We start from the raw sequence: 16,561 nt of genomic DNA, 5'->3' as shown, positions 1-16,561 counted from the left end.
AACATATCCACTTTAATTAGTGCATACAATACCAATTTCACTTTTGTGAACACTGATTCCTCTTCATATACATTCATTAGAAGCAATAAATGTACATCAAGAGTTTTAATCAAACCTCATAATCAATTTTCATATGCCAAATTGAATGAAATATCTTAATCATTAACATGTACTTGTAATTAGGGGTGTGAAAATATCCATAACTGAGGATCATACTTGGTTATTCCGGTATGGTCAGGTCTTAACTACACCTTGATTCAGGGTTTTTTATCTGATCCAGTTTAGTCTAATCCAACTCTGGAATTTTCAGGTCAATTAAGACCAATTGAACTAATTAATTGGCTCGGTTATGGTATTAGCAGATGAAAGAAAAAATCAAGATAAGAGTAAGCAATAGCCAAGGATCCTATGTGCCGCTCAATCAAGGTATGTTGAAGGCTAGAAAAATGAAACCTCACATGGGGCATCAAAAACTGACTTTTGGTTTCAAAATCACTATAGGGAGCAACTATATCTTACCACAAACATGTAAACTAGGGTTTCATGGTCCTAAAATTCTTAAACGACTACCTTAGCATATCCTATCCTAGAGTCAACAAAACGTATTCACAAACTGTGCACACCTTTATCGTTTAGAAAGAAAGACATTCAAGAATGCAAGTCCTACTTGTATTATGACCAAAGAAAAAAAAACACAAAACACAATGCTAAATTTACCTCAAACAGAAAACAAAATCTTTTTGTAATTATTTATTTTTCAAGCTAGGTTAAAAAAGAAAAGAAAAGGAGAGAAGAAATGCTCAAAGGTTCTAGCAAAGACAACTAAATCCCAATTAACAAACAATGATCATCCGAAAACAACTTCAATGGCCCTAAACACCCTAACCTCAAGATATTGGCCCGCGCAAACCGCAAAGTGGTGATGTTATTGGCTACACCAGGGGCAAGGTAGTTGATTGGTTGTCAGGCGGTGAATGTGGTTGCGATGTAACATCTTGTTGTTGTAGTATTAGTTATTGTTGGTGTTGGAGGAGGTTGTTAATGAATAAGGGGAGCATGAGATTTGAATTGCGTAAGTGGTGGGGTGTGCACCAGAGAGTAGGAGGTGCACACGAGCATCAAGAACACAAACGTTTTCATGATAGCCATGGATCGGAGGCAGTAGTCCTTAAACACTTTTAAAGTGGGTTCAACACCATCCAACTTGAGAGTGCATAAACTTGAACTTAGAATATTCACCTATACAAAATACAAATAAATCTGAGGAAGAAAACGAAATAAAATAAAATTACAAATTAAGATTTAAAAACATGAGAAACTAATAAAAAAATTAATCGAAAACAAAAATGAGGTATTAAAATGGAGATTCAAAGAAAACTAAGAAAAAAAAAAAGCATAAATAATTCATTATTTAAAAAAAAAAAATTGAGTCATTTTTTGCTCCAATTTTGACAAAAACAACTGGACCAAAGAACAACATTTTGTGACTATTCGTCGCTAAAGTAGTCTTAAAGCATTGGTCTCCGTAGTCGCTAATTAGTCGCAAATATTTTACGATCCACATATAATGATTTAGTTAATAAAATTTGAAAATTAGTTGCTAAATGGTAGTTGCAAAGTCGTTGCAAATTCGTCGCTAAATTTGCGACTATCTAAACCATAGTCACAAAAAGTTTGGTCTTGTAATTGCTAATCCGTCGCAAAAGTAGTCTTAAAGCATTGGTCTCCATAGTCACTAATCCGTTGCAAATATTTACAACGGACAATGACTTAGTTGCTAAAATTTAAAATTTAGTCGCTAAATGGCAGTTTCAAAGTCGTTGCATATTCGTCGCTAAACTATTCAAATATTATTCACAAAAATGAATTTGCGAGGAGGTCTTTAGCAATGAACCACAGTAGTTGCAAAACTGTCGCAAATCCGTTTTTGCGACGAATTTGCTACTACTTTGGCCGTCGCTAATCCCACTTTTTCTTGTAGTGGTGGGTTCAACACCATCCAGCTTGAGAGTGCGGAAACTTGAACATAGAATATTAGCTTATACAAAACACAAAAAATCCAAGAGGGGGAAAACGAAATAAATGTTTGACTATACTAAAATCACAAATAAAGAATTAATAACATGCAGAACTAATGAAAACTAATAGAAAAAAAAACTGAATTATTAAAATGGAAATTCAATGAAAACTAAGAAAAATAGAAGAAAATTAAGAAAGAAAATATAGAAAAAGAACCTATAACTTATTCTTCTAAGCACCATAAATGAAGTGCAATGATGATATAAAAACCTGTTTTTCAAGCTAGATCAAAGTTGAAGTGTTAATAAATTTCGAATGCCATATAAAGTAAGTTTGAGACTTTAATCCACTTATTGACTAGGACTAAAGTATGCTTGTACATAATTAATCTTGATTAATAATGGACCAAAACACGTCAAATCCAGTGCTTATATCTAATGGATATAACATTATTGAAAATCGATCCAAGAAATTAACCAAACATCATAAAATCTGTGCAAGGCCTACATTAGTGGATAACCCTTTCAAAAAGCTTTCTAACTATATTATAAGCCCAATTCTGACTTATAACAAAATAACGATAAAATTGGGCCCAAAACTAACACCCTTTAACTAAATCAGTTGTATCTTAAAATCCACAAAAGCTTTTGAACTAACTCCAATTGATTTGAAAAGTAGACACTAGAGAATCCAATATTATTTATTTGTCTCATTCCGAGTTCATAATCAAAAGTTATGGAAATTTTACTAAGCTACGTTTTTTTATAAGGCAAGTCGGACACACATGAGTATTGCGCGCGACTCCTTGCTTGAGTTGCACACAACACCTGAGCGCAACTTTCTTTATTGCTCCTGGGCCCTAAAGTGGCATCACTTAAACACTAACCTTCATTAGAGTCCTACACCTATATATACGGGTCATGGTTTGACCTTAATAGACTAGAGAACTTATATAATTGACCACTAAGTTCTTAAATCTTATTCTCATATATCCTTACACTTCAACAAATTGACTCTTGCGCCACAAATTATGTCGCATGAATAAAATTTCTAATGAATAGAGAAAAGGAAATGAGAAGAAACACATTGCTTGTGTATCAGTTTTTCGCCTACAACAATAACATTGAAACCACATTTCTATGGGAGAAAATTGAGAGAGAAAAAGTGTTTTTCCTAACTACTAAAAGTGGGGAATGATATATGTGGATTTTAGGGTTTGAATTTGGCTTGGGCCAATTTTGATTAGGTTTTACAGATTTAGGGGAGATGAATGACAGGCATTGGATTAAAGATAGGTTTAATCATCGATTGTGAGGGTATTTGATGAGTGACATTTATGGCACTCATTTGATCTCTTTTTGGATGAATTTCATTTCATTTTATAACTCTTTTCTTTAATTTTCTTTACTTTTACTCTTAATTTCTTCATTTTATGCTGTTCATAGTTAGTTTCTCTATTTTGTGCATTTTCTAGTTTACTTGTTGTTTCTCCCTTTTATTTGCTTTTTCTCTTTTATTTGTAGGTTGTGATTGATTGTCCAAGAATTCCCGAGCTTCCTTTCCATGGTTTTTCATCGCTTTTCATGCCTTATGCTTGTGCAAAAAGCTCCAAGTCAAGAGGCTAAGTCAAGTTATTTCCTTCTATTTTTGGCTAAGTATTCATTAAGCAAATTAGATCTTAGTTTTTGATAAGAATTTTAGAGAGAGAAACTCAAGAATTGAAGAGAGAGAAACTCATGGTTTTTGGTTGATTGTTCAAGAATTCTCCATTGTAATTGATCTTTTGATCAAGTTTGTAAGGATCCTTCATCTTTGATTTCAATATAAGTTTGTTTTTAGTTGATTTCATTTGTTTTTCATATTATTGTTGATTGATTGAAGTTTGTTTGATGTTTGATTGAAGTTTGATAGAAGTTTGATTGATTGTTGATTTGATCTTTTGATTACTAATATGTTGATGATGAAATTGATGATTAGTGTAGTTTTGATCTTAATTTCTATGGCTAGTGAGTAGTTTACTAGCTAGGGATGATGATGTGATTAAACTTGGTTGATGATTCATTTGCATGTGTGTAATTGATTGAAGCTTGACCATCTTTAATTGGTGCACTAGATTGCATTGTAAGCTTGCTATGATACGGACCATTGATTAGTGACTTACAATTTCTCGATTGAGGTATCTTGTGACGTTTCCTAGTTAGTGTTTAGCGTAGTTGGCGCTAGTTAGACCTTTAGGAGAAATAACTTGGTATGCTCTTTTGGATACATGTTTGATCTTCCCTCATATCACTTGACTTAGTTGGTTTGACCTCCCAAATTACCCTTCTCTATTGCAATTACATGTGGATCCATTCCCCTAGTGTCGTTTATATTGATTTTATACAAGTTCATTGCTTGATTAGCTTTAGCTCTAGTTCTTACCATAAACCCTGCACTTGACTTCGGAGTAGCTTAACATTAGACAATAGACATTCAATTTCCATTCCCTTGGGTTCGACCTCGACTTACTACTATACTTCCATAGGGGTTTGTTGAGTTATAAATATTGTTTGATTGGGTGGGGAGGTAGCCCAACGACCTACCGTTTCCGCGCCCGTCAAAATGGCGCCGTTGCCGGGGACTGGTGTCTTTAGTGTATATTGTTGTTGAGTCTATTCCACTTTATTTGCAAAATACAAAAAGATTTTACTCTTTAGGCTACACTTGTAGCCGTGCTACTAATATTTTCTTTGAGTTTTGTATGCATAGATCTCGAGATCGTTCAATGTTCCCTTTGATCCGGAGATTGAGAGAACTCTCTCAAGGAGGAGAGTAGCTAACAAGTCATTGGATTATAGTTCTTCAAGCGAAGAAGAGATTGAACAAGAAAAAGTCATGGGAGAAAATCCGAGAGTTGCCTTGAAGGAGCTAGGAGTGCCCGGTGCATATAGGTTTGAAAACGGCATAGATCCACCTACAACACCGGAAAACGACTTTGAAATTCGGCCGGCCATGATCACCTTAATTGAGAGGAGACAATATAGTGGGGCTAAGAATGAGAGCCCATTGAACTATCTTAAGGAGTTTGAAAAATATTGCAACACTATCAAAGTCAATGGAGTTTCTCAAGAGTTTATCCGCCTCAAGTTGTTCCCCTTCTCTATCATAGGAAGATCTTTGGAATGGCTAGACAAAGAGGTGAAGCCCAATTCCTTGAGAACATGGGATGATGTCACAAAAGCTTTCTTGTCCTGTTTCTACCCTCAAAAGAAGACGGCAGAGGCAAGGGCTTTAATTCAAGGGTTCAAGCAAAAGCCAAATGAAAGTCTCTATGAAGCATGGGAAAGATTTAAGGAGTATCAAAGAGAGTGTCCTCACCACGGAATTCTAACATACCAAGTGATCCAAATCTTCTATGGTGGTTTGAGTCCCCAAGGCAAGTCATGCCTTGATGAAGGGGCCGGTGGTCCTATCATGAACAAGACCGAAGAAGAAGTTGTGGACATTATTGAGGATGTGGAGACCTATCATAGAGATGGGCAAGATGGGGAGAGAGATTCTTCAAGCAAGAAATCTTCATTGTATTCGGTGGACCATCTAAACCTTGGTAACACTAGTTGAAAAATCTCTATTAGCAGGAGCCTATAAGCAACTGACGTTACGTGTTAGTTACTAAAACACTAATTACAACTGGCCAAAATAAAGTTAGTTACAAATACTATGTCATTAGTAACTGACGAAGTAATGAACGCTGCAAATACTTGAACTGAAATAGTAAAAATACCTATCTGCAACAGGAAAATTTTAATATATATAATACTTATTCGCAACTGACCTTTTAAATGAAAGGAATAGTGTCCTTCGAACAAGTGTATTATTCTGATAGCGGGTTCAGAATTATTAGAAAGCTAATATATTCAGCAAGGTCAAGTGATCGGAATGCCTGGGTGGAGGCCGCTTCTGATCAGTAATATTAATATAATTAATATTACAGCTTAATCTTGATTGAACCCTTTGTGTCACACCCAAGCAAAATATACGAACCAACTCGACAAATTAATTCGGAAGAAATTAATTCGTCGCCCGAGTGTTAAATATTTAGACGTTAGTAATTCGAGCTTGGAGCGTCGAAACTGATCGTCGGAAGTCGAGTAAAAAATAATAAAAAGACGAGACGTGCAAAATAATAATAAATCGACCATATTCCCAAAATACCCCTGGCATCGGAGTGCCCCGAGCATCCGAATGCTAGGGGCAAAAATGTCCTAGCATAGGTGGCTAGCAAGCGCACCAAGCCGAGCCTAGCATGGATAGCTAGGTGCGTGCTAGCGCACCGTGATAGCAACCACGCACAGCAGAAGCTAGCAGCCGCGTGCACGTGGTGCGTGAAGCAGCTAGCTGCCGCAAGCTACGCGTGCTAGTTGTGCACACACTAGCAGCCACGCACAGCAGCAAGCCCGCACCAAGTGCGTGGCTTGCGCGCACAGCAGCAGCCCACATCTTGGTGCGGGGCTGGGCGCGGGCTGGGCTCGTGGCTGGGCCGTGGGGCCGGTCACTATGGGGAAGCTTGAGGAATATGGGAGCAAGTGGGTAAGGACATGTGGCACAAGGAGAATATTGAGTGGGGAACAAGTATGGTCCCCTACTCTCCATGTGGTCCTCACCAACCCATTTCACATGGTAATGCGACTTGTAGATTTATTATTAGTTTGCAATTTTAATTTAATTGAGCCGCGGCAGCTAGCTGCTGCACGCACCACGTGCTGTGGCTGCTAGCTGCTGTTGGCCGTGGCTGCTAGCATGGTGCGCTAGCACGCACCTAGCCAGCCATGCTAGGCTCGGCTTGGTGCTTGCTAGCCACCTTTGCTAGGACATTTTTGCCCCTAGCATTCGGATGCTCGGGGCACTCCGATGCTAGGGGTATTTTGGGAATATGGTCGATTTATTATTATTTTTGCGCGTCTCGTCTTTTATTATTTTGACTCGACTTCCGACGATCGGTTTCGACGCTCCAAGCTCGAATTACCGACGTCTAAATATTTAACACTCGGGCGACGAATTAATTTCTTCCGAATTAATTCGTCGAGTTGGTTCGTATATTTTGCTTGGGTGTGACCCGAAGGGTTCAGTCAAGATTAAGCTGTAATATTAATTATATTAATATTATTGATCGGAAGCGGCCTCCACCCAGGCATTCTGATCACTTGACCTTACTGAATATATTAGCTTTCTGATAATTCTAAACCCGCTATCAGAATAATACACTTGTTCGAAGGACACCATTCCTTTCAGAATGGAGTTGCTACAAGAGCAAACCTGCAACGCAGAGGAATGAACATTGATAATATATGTGCTTTGTGCGGGGAAAAGACCGAGGACACTCATCTTTTACTGGTTCTCTGTAATGAAGCAAAAATGGTTTGTCGTCTTTCTCCATTGCGTCTGGAAGTTGACAAGTATGAAGGAAATACCTTTAGAGTTGGTGTGCATGAATGAGAAGTAAGCATAAAGATCAGCAGTGGTGGAGCATTTTTTGGAGTATAACATGGGGTTTATGGCTTAGAAGAAATGCTTGGGTTTATGAAGGTAAGAAAAAAGATGTTGGTGAGCTCCTTCAAAAAGCCGTGGGGTTAGCGGGAGAGTATGTGCAGGTGGTGGAGGCGAGTAGCACTGATGGCCCTATTCTGAAACACCCTGATCAGTGGTCTGCTCCAATTGCTGGGATAATTAAAGTCAACTCTAATGCGGCTATCATCAGTGATAAGTGTGTGGGTTTGGGGCGGTGATGAGGGGTCATCTTGGTGAAAAGGTGGTCTCTTCGTGCTTAAAAGTGAGGGGTGCTTATGAAGTAGATGTTGCGAAGGCCATGGATGTGAGGCACGCTTTGAGCATCATTCTCGATTCCGACTTCAACAATCTGTGTCTTGAAACTGATTGCCTTAAACTTTTCTACTGCTTGGTGAAGTCTGATGTTTATTCGTCTAATTTTGGGTCGATTGTTCATGATATTTTAAAGCTTTCTAGTTTGTGTTTATCTTGTTCTTTTTCTTTTGTTAAGAGGGATGGAAATCGGGTTGCCCATAGTCTAGCTTCTTTATGTAATAGCTTTGGGGAGCTTATGGTTTGGATGGAGGATGCTCCTGCTACTGTTTTGGAGCTTGTAATGGCTAATATTAGCCTCCTTTCTGCTTAATAAAAGCCTGCATTTCCTGTAAAAAAAAAAAGTTTCATAGGTGTAACCTCCTTGTATTAATGTTTAGTTTACTTGAAAAATTATTTATATGACCTCACTATTTAAATTTCCCTAAATATAACTCCTTAGTAATTGCACAATATTCTGTAATCTAACTTGTACAAAATTAATCATTATTATTTTGCATTTAATAATAATTGCAAGGTTTTTTTTAAAAAAAATATTATTATTATGATTCATTTTCGTATTAACATAGTTGAACATTAGTCTTCTACAAAAAATTTCATCAAACTTATGAATCTTTAATGATTTGAGGCATTACTCAGGCCAATAACTAGTATCAATTAAAACACCTAATATTTTAGTTACATAAACTAGTTCTACCAACAAACAGAATAACAACTACAATAATATAAAAAATTCCAATCAACCGTCCCCTATCAACTTCTGGTTAATGGTTCTCCTTCTCAGCCTTTTCTCCCTAGATGCGATCTTTGTCAAGGGGATCCTTTGTCTCCTTACCTGTTTTATGCATGGAAGTCTTCTCTTTAATGCTTAGGCGTGATGAGAAGAAAGGCTTGTTCCAGGGTTTACGAGTTTCCAGGAGAGCGCCCTCTATTTCTCACTTGTTCTTTGCAGATGATGCATTGCTATTATTTAGGGTATCTACTGCAGCTTGTGATCAGATCCTAGCGGTGAAGAATGAGTTTTGTTCGGTGTCAGGTCAGATAATTAATTTACAAAAATCGTTTTTCTGATTCAGTTCAAACACTCCTAATGATTATCGAGACTATTTGTTTGCTAGTCTCAGAATGAATCCAAGGCCTTCTCTTGGAGAGTAACTGGGTCTTCCTGTGGATTTGGGTCGTGCGAAGTGTAGAGATTTTCAGTTTTTTGGTTCACAAAGTGGTTCGTTGGCTTTCTTCTTTGGCGTCTCTCCAGTTATCTGCGGCTGCAAAGTTGGTAATTATCAACTCTATTCTGGTTGCTTCCTTCAACCACGTTCTTTCTATTTTCAAAGTTCCTACAACTATTTGTGATCGGATAGATTCTTTTCTATCTCGATTTTGGTGCAAGTCTAATAAGGATTCTAGGGGTTTATCCTTGGTTCCTTCTTCGGCGTTTCATCTCCCTAAAGGCTTAGGGGGATTGGGTATTCGCCATCTTTGATCCTTTAATCTTGCCTTGCTGGCTAAGCAAGCTTAAGCTTGGCGCCTGCAATCCCATCCTCAACTGTTAGCTTCACGGGTCCTTAAAGCTAAGTATATCCTACCTTACTTTCTTCAAAAGTTTTGATTACTTGTCCTCACCCTTCTTGGGGTTGTCGTGGTTTGGTGGAGGGAGGCTTAGCCTTATATCAGGGTCTGGCTTGGAAGGTAGGCCAGGGAGTTAATGTTAGTATTTTACAGGATTGTTGGGTTCCTAACAGTGTGGTTGAATTTAAGGATTGTAATCCTGAGGAAGATCGTCCTTTACTGGTTTCTGATTTACTTCTTCCTGACTCTGGTACTGGCAATACGTCTTTGATTAGGCATCTTTTTCCTGCTTCCATTGCTTCGGCGATTCTCGGTCTGGAACGGCCAATGCAGAAGATTGATGATTTTGTGTACTGGAAATATACTAGGGATGGAAATTTCTCTACCAAATTTGCTTATACAGTTCTCCTGTCTAAGCACCTTCCTGTTCAGAATACATCTACTGATTCTTCATGGTGGAAACGTTTATGGGGTTTGTCTATTCTCCCAAAGTGGAAATTGTTCGCTTGAAAGGTCTTGCATAATGCTCTTCCGATAGCAGATGTTCAGACTCTTACGGGTATTCCACTTGATCCCACATGTGTGTTTTGTCATGTATGTTTAGAGTCTGTGGGACATTTATTTCGGGATTGTCCCTTTTCTAGTAGCTTGAGGAATTCCATGGACTGGAATTCGTTCCCTACACCTGATACTTCTCTTCCTTTTCCCGCCTGGTTTCCTGGCATTATTTCTAGATTTGCCAAGGCTAAGCTTTAGCTTGCTTTGGATCGTTTTTTCGAGTTTTGCTGGGCTATTTGGCTTACTAGGAATCAGGTTAGGTTTCGATCGGCGGTTTATTCTCCTCATTTGGTCCTGGCTCTTGCTTGGGAATGGAGTACTATAAGTGGCAAGGCTCGCGAGATTTATAGCTGTTCTGGTGGTATTCCCCCGGGTTTTCTGTTTCCCTTGATAGACAGGTGTTACGAGGTGATCCTAACAAGTTCTGTAACATTTCTATGCTCTTTGATGGTGCCTGGGATCGTCAGAATCATAATGAAGGTACGGGTTGGTGTTTCTTGGATACCTCCTCTTCCCACTGCATTGGGGGTGGAGCTCGGGCCTGTATGGCTAGTTCTGCTCTTTCCGAGCTGCAGGCTTGTCTTTTTGGTCTTAGGCATGCTCGGCATCGGGGTTTCTCGAGTATTCACCTGCTCACAGACTGCATGGCTATTCCTCAATTGCTCCCGAATGTGGATAGTGTTGACATTTCGGTGATGTGGATAGTTCAAGAAATCAGGGATGCTATTTCCTCTTTCTCGACATGTCATATTCGGAAGGTTTCTAGGACTTTGGTTGCTGAGGCTCATTCTCTTGCTGGTGCTGCTAGGCGTAGAATTTTACATTATTTTACTTTTTAAGTTTTTTTTGAGTTCTCTTTGTAAAAAAAAAATTAAAAAATTAAAAATTAAAAAAAAAAAAAACTACAATAATATGCTAATTCTACCAAGACATAAAATACTAATAATTAACTATACAGTTTTCAAAAAAAAAAAAAAAAAAAAAAAAAAAAAACTTAACTATACACCTTATTAAGTATTAACTCTATCTCGAAGAATGATGCCAAACATGGTTTGTTTTTTTGTTTGTTTTGCACCTCTGCACTAAAAAAATAAATTAAAAAAAATAATACTAATAATAAAAAAAAAATTTAAAAATTTTTTTTTTTAAAAAAGAAAAAAAAAAAAAAAGGAATGATGCCAAACATAACCCATTAAACCGAGCTATTAGCTCTGTTGTAGCAATAGTGTTTGGCTTCCTATCATTTTCTGTAACTGAGTTCAAGTTCTTGTTCTTCACAGTAATAATACTTGTTTTTTACCCAAAAAACATTATCACAAATTCACAATCAGTTGCAGGCCTTGCAGCTGCCACGTGTCATTTACTTACGCACCACATCAGCAGAGCATATCTAGATGTCGCAAATTGTAGCAAGATACAGTTCACGAGTGAGTGTTGTCGATGTCAACTCCATTGGCCAACACCATGTTATTCGAGGTCCATATGTTTCACTAAACGTTAAACACACTAATTGAAGTACTTGACTCTTCCGTAATATAGGATACCTTTTATGTTTTAACATCACAAAGTTACTTGTAAATGTTAATAAGATTAAGAAGAAATTAAGCCTAAGATAATATCACATTTCACTAAACAAAGTTGTCAACACTAACAACAACCAATAACGAACAAAAAATTGGGATTAAAAAGAGAATAGCTAGATTAAATATGATAGTACACTCGAGCTCATGATTAGCAAGAAGAACATGAATACGCAGAGATGGAGGGGGAATTGAAGGGATACAGATGAAGACTGGCCATCAATTTCGGCAGAATCAACAGCGAGGGGCAAGCCATTGCTGCTAATACTACATGATTGCGGATCAGCACCTTCAACATTCAGCATTAGGGCTCGCATGACTGAAGTAACCGTAGACATGTATGTGTCTCTGTCTTTGTGGAGAAGCCATGTCAACCCCATTAGTTCGCAGTCTCTGCTGCGCATCTTACTTGTCCTTGTGTCTAGTTTTGTTCCATTTCCACTTGCTTTGTTGCCTTTTTTAAGCTGTATGTAAAAGAAGGCAAAATAAGCATACATCTTAATTGAAATAATCAACATCATGATGTTATTATGAGCCTTAAACTTCATTCTAGATTAAAATAACAAGATAAATCTATCCACACAAGGCAAAGCCTCAAAGGCCTCGTGGTCAGAAACGGTCAAAAGGATCATCAAAGACTGATTAAGGCGCTTTGCCTGATTTTAATCAAAACTTATTAGGGACAATTAGATCATGATTAGTCATTGCTGTAAAAAAGTACCAATCACAAAAGTGAGAGTCCTCATAAAGTAAGGCTAAACTATATAAAAGAATATGTATATATATTAAATGAATAAAATATTTTAGTAAGAAAATAAATATAGAGCAAATTCAAACAAGAAGGATTATATTAAATATGTAACAAGTGTATGAAATCATAATAAATAAGTTCATTCTCTTGTCACGTAATCTTGAAGGGGAAGCATAGCATTCTTCACATCATAATTTAAATATCATAAATGCCTGACTAGCAGACTAGCAAGAGTTTCACGTGAAAACTTAATAGAAACTTCAACAACCAAGAAAAGGAGAGCCCAAAAACAAATATAACCTCAAATTTACTTCGTATTATCTAGAATAAAATGCTACGACATTAACATCAATATCAGCATAATCATTAAGACAATACACCTCCGAAGAGGCTCCTGCCCAATGCAACCTAAGAATGTAAGAGCGAGCTAGACGTACTACGCACGCAGGGTTACACTAGTGATCAGGAAGCCATTTCCAATCAACTCTGAAGTCGAGTAGTATTCCAATTTACTAGTGATCAATTTACAGAATACTAGGGACTAGAACATTTCATTATATATCTTCCTTGGTTTGAGATTCACGTCTTTGGTTTCACATCATCATTTGACAAGTAACTGTCACTATATTATAATTCCACAAGTGTTAGTTATAAGATGTTTTCACAATAAATTAATTATGAATAACTAGCCCACAATAGCATTTAGTAGCCTTCGTATTATGAACATACCATAGCACGCAAGAAACATTTTAGTATCACATTCCAAATCAAAAACAGATCATCGATAATATGCAGGATTGAACACAAACGAGAGACATAGATAAGCATTCCACGATTGCATAATTACATATCCAAGCAGGCAAGCACACTAATTCAGGAACATAAAGAAAAGTGATCATCTTTAGTAACCCTGTAATCCAGCGTAATTTGAACTAATAATGCAGCATCAAATAAACCCAGAACAAGCATATTAATCTCTATCCCTATACATCTCATGAGTCACCTTCAGCCTTATCCATCAAACCGTTGATCCAACAGAAAAACCAAAAGAACCAGGACAAATTGAAAAGATATTTTCAATAATCAACTTCCCCAAATTCTAATGGTGCAAGATCAAAGTAAAATTTCGAACTCTAGAATCACAATTAACTCATACCCCATTTGTTTAACAAACTTGGGCTACATTTGTTTTGAAGGACGAAAAGAGCACTGTCAAATCATATTTTCATGTCTCACATTTTTCTCTTCCACTATAATTTTTTACCTTTCTACAATTTTGTAATTTCTTGAAAACTGTTTTTATTGGCAAAATCATTACCTATTGAAGTCAACAAAACATTATAATTTGACATTTCCGTAATTTTAAATAATTTCATACAATTAGCAAGTATAAACCCAAAAAAGAAACTAATTAAAATGATGCAATAAATCAAAATGAGAATGCGGGTTAAAGAGAATACCGAGTACAACGAATGCAAGCATTTAGAACAGGTAGCAAGGGTAGAATGGTCATTATTCTTAGACTTGTGAGAGCTCAAGCAATCCTTCTCCAATTTCATAACTCTTTTATCACCAGCTAATCTCCCATCTTCAGAAACATGAAAAGCTTGAGGACAGCTCAATTGATGAAGTCTAATACCACAATAACAATACACAACATCACAAGTCTCATTAATCCTAACCAAATTCACCCCTCTATCTTTCATCACTTTCTCAAGTCCATCAACACAAGTTTCCGAGTCATCAGGTAGCATTGGCAAATCGTATGCGGACGTCGCCTCGCCACTCCCCGCTCCTTTTCCAAGAGTTGTATTGGTGTAAGCGGAGTAAAGCCAGGCGGCGAGGACGGGGCAGCATTTTCCCCGGCGCAAATGCCCGTCATTACATGATGCCTTAACGGCGGGAAAGATCTCATCGTTGAGTGAAAGCGGGCAACCGGCAACGGCAGATTGTTCGGGGAAGGAGGGGATAGTGGCCGGAGGTGAGGGGTTAGGGAGGAAGGTTTGTTGTTGTTGGATGGAAGCAGGGTCAGGGTTGGGGAGGACGGGTAGGGCGGGCAGTTGGGGCAGGAGAGAGAAAAGGAGAGAGAAGAAAATGGGGAATGGTGGAAGATGGTGGTGGGACATTTCTTTAAGGAGGGTGAGTGAGAAGTTTTGGTGGTGATGTTTGTGGGAAATGGGAATGAAGAAGAAGAAAGTGAAGGTGTAATGGAATTGGAGGAGGAACAAAAGTGGGATGTTAGTGGGATACTTGAAGTAATGTAATGAGTATTGCTGGGAAAAAAAGGTTGATGGTTAAATAAAGTGCCTAAAAGTTTGGTTGGGTTTTGGCTGTTAGGAGCAGTGGAGGTGAATTTATCTTTTTACTTTACTAGAGAGTCTAGAGATGAACAACAATCTAGGCATTAAGTCTAAAGGAGTCAATTAAGGTGTTTGGATCGGATTTGGTGAGGTCGGTCATGTAAATTTTTAAATTTAAGTCTTACTAAATTGTTGGGTACCTCTAATTAAGTGGATCCTTTATGAAATTCTCGTGGTGTTTAGTTCTCATAATTTTGAAAACTAATAATTTAAAGGAAAATTTCACATTTACTACCACTGAAAGCAGCATGTTTCACATTTGCTACCCATCAAAAATTTTATTTTATTATACTACCACTCAAACACACAAACTTTCATAATAACTACCACTTAACAGATTCTGTCAAAGAATCGTTAAGTGGGTCCCACTGACTTAAGACAGAATCGTTAAGTGGGTCCCACTGACTTAACTAACTCTATCTAACTCCCTCTCTCTCCCCGTAACTCCTTCCTCCCATTCTCTCTCTTCCCCCATTAATTTTTCTCAACCTCCATAATTGACCATATTTGAAAAAAAAAATTTCCCTTATTTTTTTCGATTCTTCTTTCTCTCTCTTTCACTTGGTCAATTTCTTTCTCTGTCTAACTTATCCTCAGATCTAGGGTAAGATTGCGTGGAAGCAGCTTATTGAAGGAGGAGGTCCAACTGGAAGCTTCGTCATCTTCATTGCTGAAGTGGAAGCTTGGAGAATCTTGTGACTGCAATTGACAGGTAAGAACTCGTTTTTGTACTTTTAGTGGTCCAACAAAGCTGCAATGGTGGTGAATTTGGAATTTAGTGCTGTTAATGTGGGTAATTTAGACAAAATTGATTTGTTACTAAACCCTAGATTATTGCGCTTAACTTTAAAAATTCACTAATTGTGCGATTAAATAAGCATATTTGGGTGTGCATGTGTGTTTTATGCTGTTACTGTTGACAATTGTCAGTTTGTGCTGTGTAATGGTTGGTTTTATAATTGAATTTTTACTTGCTTTATTTGTAGATAAATATGGATGTTGAGGAAACAATTGACATTAAGCTTAGGTTATTTGGAGGATTTGTTGAAAAGCATAGAAGGGGGACGCCATATTTGGTGTATGAAGGTGGGTTTGTTTATTGGAAGAATAATGTTCCAGTGAGTTTTGTGAGGAGTGTTAGCTACTTGAGGTACCTATGTAGTGAGGGGTTTAGAGACATAGGTTGGGAGGTTCCTCACATATACAGTTTGTGGTATAAGGAGGCAGGAAAGACTTGGGTAAATGGGAAGAGGAGGATTGATAATGATGATGATGTTAGGGCCTTTTTAGAGTCTAAGCATAGTGAAGGGCATGTGGAGTTATTTCAAACTGTGGGGTTACAAGAGTGGGACAGGTATCACCCCACTAGTGTTAGTGTGTCAAACCCATCTCCTTCCAACCCAACTGCATCTGGATCCCACCCACCCAATTCTTATCCAAGTGACCCAAATCCAAATGATAATGGATCCCAGCCTTCTCATTCACACCAATCTCAGCCCTTACCATCTCAAAAAAGAAACCTCAGTAATGTACAAGCTAAGGCAGCATCTACAAACATCCCAACAAAAGTGAAAGCCCAAGTAACTAGGAGGAGCCCTAGGAAGATAAAGCCTGCTGAATTTAAGCCACATACAGGTGAGAGTAAGGCAGTTACAGCTGACAACAAGCTTCCTTTAGTTTCTCATCCTAGATCTAAACTACAACCTAGGAAAGCAATTCAACCTGTGTGTAGGAGAAGCCCTAGGTTACTTAAGGATTGTGGGAAGGGGGATAGTGAGAGTGGTGATAAGGAGAAGGAAGTAGCTGTTATAGAGAAGGGCAAGGGAGTAGCTGCTGAGGCAAGTGAAGCAGGGAAGGTTGAAGAG

At 37.8% G+C, this 16,561-nt stretch overlaps 2 protein-coding genes and 1 non-coding gene across 3 annotated transcripts; 1 reads left to right on the top strand and 2 right to left on the bottom strand.

Moving 5' to 3' along the window:
* Positions 1 to 5,278: 5,278 nt before the first annotated feature.
* LOC145599886 (small nucleolar RNA R71) lies at positions 5,279 to 5,384 on the bottom strand. Its single transcript, XR_014104139.1, has one exon. It is a non-coding gene; the product is annotated as a small nucleolar RNA R71 (small nucleolar RNA).
* Positions 5,385 to 7,783: 2,399 nt separating this feature from the next.
* On the top strand, positions 7,784 to 8,191 carry LOC145596909 (uncharacterized). The gene has a single exon (XM_081653101.1). The coding sequence runs from the start codon at positions 7,784 to 7,786 to the stop codon at positions 8,189 to 8,191; it is 408 nt and encodes a 135-aa protein (XP_081509227.1).
* A 3,311-nt stretch (positions 8,192 to 11,502) lies between these two features.
* LOC145598021 (putative GPI-anchored protein At4g28100) lies at positions 11,503 to 14,591 on the bottom strand. Its single transcript, XM_081654307.1, has 2 exons — positions 13,797 to 14,591; positions 11,503 to 12,049 (listed from the first exon to the last, which is right to left on the bottom strand). The coding sequence occupies exons 1-2, from the start codon at positions 14,460 to 14,462 to the stop codon at positions 11,702 to 11,704; spliced, it is 1,014 nt and encodes a 337-aa protein (XP_081510433.1). The 5' UTR covers positions 14,463 to 14,591; the 3' UTR covers positions 11,503 to 11,701.
* Between the last annotated feature and the right edge of the window lie 1,970 nt (positions 14,592 to 16,561).

Source organism: Chenopodium album, chromosome 20 (genome assembly GCF_948465745.1).
Source record: "Chenopodium album chromosome 20, dcCheAlbu1.1, whole genome shotgun sequence".
In the NCBI taxonomy this organism is placed as follows: domain Eukaryota; kingdom Viridiplantae; phylum Streptophyta; class Magnoliopsida; order Caryophyllales; family Amaranthaceae; genus Chenopodium; species Chenopodium album.
Note: the sequence above shows the minus strand (reverse complement) of the source record. Positions and strands in the feature narration are given on the sequence as shown.

Bases quoted from the DNA above. Each gene is read 5' to 3' on its own strand.
- LOC145596909 (XM_081653101.1), top strand. From the start codon at position 7,784: ATGAGGGGTCATCTTGGTGAAAAGGTGGTCTCTTCGTGCTTAAAAGTG.
- LOC145598021 (XM_081654307.1), bottom strand. From the start codon at position 14,462: ATGTCCCACCACCATCTTCCACCATTCCCCATTTTCTTCTCTCTCCTT. The intron at 12,050-13,796 runs GTATTCTCTTTA...TTTTACATACAG, and splicing joins GCTTGCATTCGTTGTACTCG to CTTAAAAAAGGCAACAAAGC.